The 3,547-nt window shown below is 47.5% G+C and overlaps 2 protein-coding genes across 2 annotated transcripts; one reads left to right on the top strand and one right to left on the bottom strand.

The window, feature by feature from the left end:
• Window positions 1-404: 404 nt before the first annotated feature.
• On the top strand, window positions 405-1,419 carry LOC131137805 (cytochrome c oxidase assembly factor 4 homolog, mitochondrial). Its single transcript, XM_058086126.1, has 2 exons — window positions 405-566; window positions 1,006-1,419. The coding sequence occupies exon 2, from the start codon at window positions 1,007-1,009 to the stop codon at window positions 1,265-1,267; it is 261 nt and encodes an 86-aa protein (XP_057942109.1). The 5' UTR covers window positions 405-566; window position 1,006; the 3' UTR covers window positions 1,268-1,419.
• Window positions 1,420-2,014: 595 nt separating this feature from the next.
• LOC131138267 (olfactory receptor 1E16-like) lies at window positions 2,015-3,001 on the bottom strand. The gene has a single exon (XM_058087062.1). The coding sequence runs from the start codon at window positions 2,999-3,001 to the stop codon at window positions 2,015-2,017; it is 987 nt and encodes a 328-aa protein (XP_057943045.1).
• Between the last annotated feature and the right edge of the window lie 546 nt (window positions 3,002-3,547).

The following is a 3,547-nucleotide window of genomic DNA, read 5'->3' as shown; positions in this document are numbered from 1 at the left end:
TCGTCCACCTCACTAGTCTTTGCAGTAACAGCAAGCTTGGCTGATTACTGCTTTTTTATACATATCCCTGAAATATAACCTAAATATCTGTATTTGTCTACATTTGCTACAGTTGTGGTGACTTAATGATTGTAAAAGCTAGGGTGAATTTAAACAGAAAGCTGTTTGCTTCTTCAGACACACGACCTAGCTTGTACTCCTGCATTGCATTGCCATTTCTTGCGTCAAAGATAATCACATTAATCGTCATTTAATTATGTAAAATGCATTACAAACATGTTGTGTACAGATACAAATGAAACTTAATTATTACTAATAATTACGATATGAGGTTGTATGGCGTAATTGTATTTACCTGTGTGGTTTGTCGGTTAGGGCAGTATGCTTAGACGGAACTATTTATCTCCGACACCACAGTCCGACGCTTAAATGTGTCCCCTCCAGCCGGAAAAGCAGCTCCCCTCCTTCGAGTCCGTTTTTTAAGTTATTACTTATAAAAGTGTGACTTTTCTTCAGTGTGAAAGTGTGACTGGACACACGGAGTCCATTTAAAACAACCACAACAGGTATGATAACAATAAATTCTTGAACAAACTGTGTTGTGAACCAGTTAGCTAACATACAGTACACCATGAGGTCATACTCAAAGAAACGTCAATTATTTCAATAACTCTGACGTTGCAATTGCCTACAGAAGTAGTGACGGTATATATTTATCATACACATTAGTTACCATAATTATTAATTACTACAAGTTTCGCTAGAAAAAATCCACCAGTGGTGTCCAAACATTTTCCCATTATTTCCCATTTTCCCATTATTGCTGTTTAATTTTATTCCTACAGCGTGCAGTGGGCTAATTAAAAAAAAAAACAAGCCTCCCAGAGTCCGTAGCATGGACACCCCTGTGGTCTACTCAATGAAAAACAATTAAAAGCGGCAAACATACCGCACATTTCCATGATCATGACCACCATATCACATTGGTGTTGTTCCTCTGCGCAGAATGACATCACCGTCTCCTCACAACCGCAGCAGGAGGAGCGACGACAAGGATGAGGACGACCCGGTGGAGCTTATGATTTCTCGCACGGGCTGCGCCGAGCTGCATTACGCCGTACAGGAGTGCATGGCCGAGCGTCAGGACTGGCGGGCGTGTCAGAGCCACGTGCACGCCTTCAAAGCGTGCATGCTGGACCACCAGAAGACACGCATGGAAGAACTGAGGAAACGACGGATGCCGACTGCAGAAACCACACCCAGCTGAGCACACCAACAACTTTGGAGATGTGTTTGCTCTTTCGATTTTGATAGATACTCTATTCATCTCCAGGGGAAATTGACTTTCACATTGACATATATAGAGAGACTGTACCTAATTGAATGGTGTGTAACAAGAATAAACATGTACACCATCCAGTCTGGTGCAAGTTGTCCACAATAGTCAGCATAAACACGTTCAATGAAAGCCAGTCAACATCACATTTAAGTGTTGGCCGCCATGGCTCTTCTTCACCATCAAGACAATCTGAGATGACTTTTTTGCAGTTAAAGCAGATACCTTAGCCCAAGCATCCACAATCCATTCACATATGATCTGCCTCCCAGTCTTTAGTCTTTTGCTAATCCTCCTGGAATGATGGCACGCTCCGAATTCATTTGCTTCACTTGGTTTTTCACATTAGCGGAGCAATGGGGTGGGGTGGCGATGGTTAAGCATACGTACTGTACTTATTATGTGAAGTTCTCTGATCGGTTTATCGCTGCCAGCGTACCTATTACGTCCCTGAAATGGTCCGACAGTCAATCAAGCGGAGCACTGACCAACGTAGCACAGTTGACAATGACAATGAAATGTCTACTTTTATACAGTATGTGTAATATTTGGTGAAATATCACCATGACAGATTAAATAAACAACAACATTGGAGAAGTATGACAGATCATTTCTACTACCGTTACGTAATATTGAAGACCTTCCCCAATGGCTATCATGAAGCCGTACTCGTATTTGTCAGCTAACGTGCGCTGGCCTGCCACCGGCCATCTTGGCCCTGTGCCGGCTGGCGAGCAGTTTCTTGAGACACTCCTTGATCTCCTGCGTCTGCAGCGTGTAGATGATGGGGTTCAACATGGGCGGGAAGACGGAGGTGAGCGACAGGTTGATGATCCTGGCGTTGGGGTGGATGTTCTCCATGAGCGTGAAGGTGATGAGCAGCGGGATGAAGTAGATGGCCACCAGCGACAGGTGGGCCACGCAGGTCTTGAAGGCTTTGAGGCGCTCCTGCACGGCCGCCACCTTGGCCAGCGTGCAGCCGATGGCCACGTAGCTGAGCAGGATGAAGGCCAGCGGGATCCAGAAGATGATGATGGGGTAGAGGCAGCTGACCACGTAGTTGGGGAAGTGGCTGTTGCATGCCAGCCTGTAGATCTGGCCGTGGTCGCAGAAGTAGCTGTTGATGACCAGCGACTGGCAGAAGGACAGCCTCGTCAGCAGGCCCACCGCCACCAGCACCAGCAGCACCGCCAGCAGCCAGAAAACGGCGATGAGCGAGAACATGAAGCGGTGGCTCATCCTCACCTGATAGTGCAGCGGGAAGATGATGGCCAGCAGGCGGTCGTAGGACAGCGCCAGTAGGTTGAAGGACTGCATGGACAGACACGTGTAGCAGAAGAAGAGGAACACCAGGCAGTTCCCGTACGCGATGCGCCGCCGCCCCAGCAGGAAGATATCCAGCAGCTTGGGCACAAGCGCTGAGCTGCCCAACAGGTCCACCAAAGCCAGGTTGAAGACGGCTACGTACTTGGGCGTCCTCAGCTTGCGGTCCAGGCAAATGACAGCCATGACGGCGCCGTTGCCCAGCACGGACAGGAGATAGAGCAGGAAGAGGAAGACGTAGTACAATTTGATGTGGCGTACGCCTGACAGCCCGCTGATGATGAAGTACTCGGGGCGCACCATGGACACGTTCTTGTCTGTTGCGGGATTGAACAAGTTCATGGTCCCACAAGATGCTCGTCTTCTGTGAGGACCACCAATAAGAGGGGACGCCCATGCCCCTCCCCCTTGTGCTTCCTCCTCCTTAACTACACCCACTTGGCCGACAAACACGTTTACACCAACCGAGCGTAATCATGGAAACACAAACATGACCTCACAGCATAATGTTCAAAAGTTTAAACCCACAGCCTTACAAGTCCAAATCGTGGAAAAAATGTGGATTGATTGTGATTTTCTGTCAGGTATTCACACTGTCATGATCTCTTGAGGGCAAAGGCAAAAAATCTTTTTGTCTTTGAACGCGGTCGGATTGTTGAGCTGCCTATGTGAGGCTTCTCACAGCGTTCCATTGCTGCTGAGGTTGGACGCAGGAAGACAATCATTTGAAACTTCTTCAAACATCCTGAGAGTTGTGGAACAAAAAAAAATGTACCGGCCCTGAGCCAGAGGATCCCATTGGTCGTCTGTCAAGACATCCTCGGCCCAAATGATGGTTGTCTGACCTCATCAGATGGCATTTAAAGAAAAAATGGCTTCAAAGGCTTT

Source organism: Doryrhamphus excisus, chromosome 11 (assembly GCF_030265055.1).
Source record: "Doryrhamphus excisus isolate RoL2022-K1 chromosome 11, RoL_Dexc_1.0, whole genome shotgun sequence".
NCBI lineage: Eukaryota > Metazoa > Chordata > Actinopteri > Syngnathiformes > Syngnathidae > Doryrhamphus > Doryrhamphus excisus.
This window is presented reverse-complemented; position numbering and strand designations above follow the sequence as displayed.

Coding starts and splice junctions, on each gene's coding strand:
- LOC131138267 (XM_058087062.1), bottom strand. CDS start 3,001: ATGAACTTGTTCAATCCCGCAACAGACAAGAACGTGTCCATGGTGCGC.
- LOC131137805 (XM_058086126.1), top strand. CDS start 1,007: ATGACATCACCGTCTCCTCACAACCGCAGCAGGAGGAGCGACGACAAG.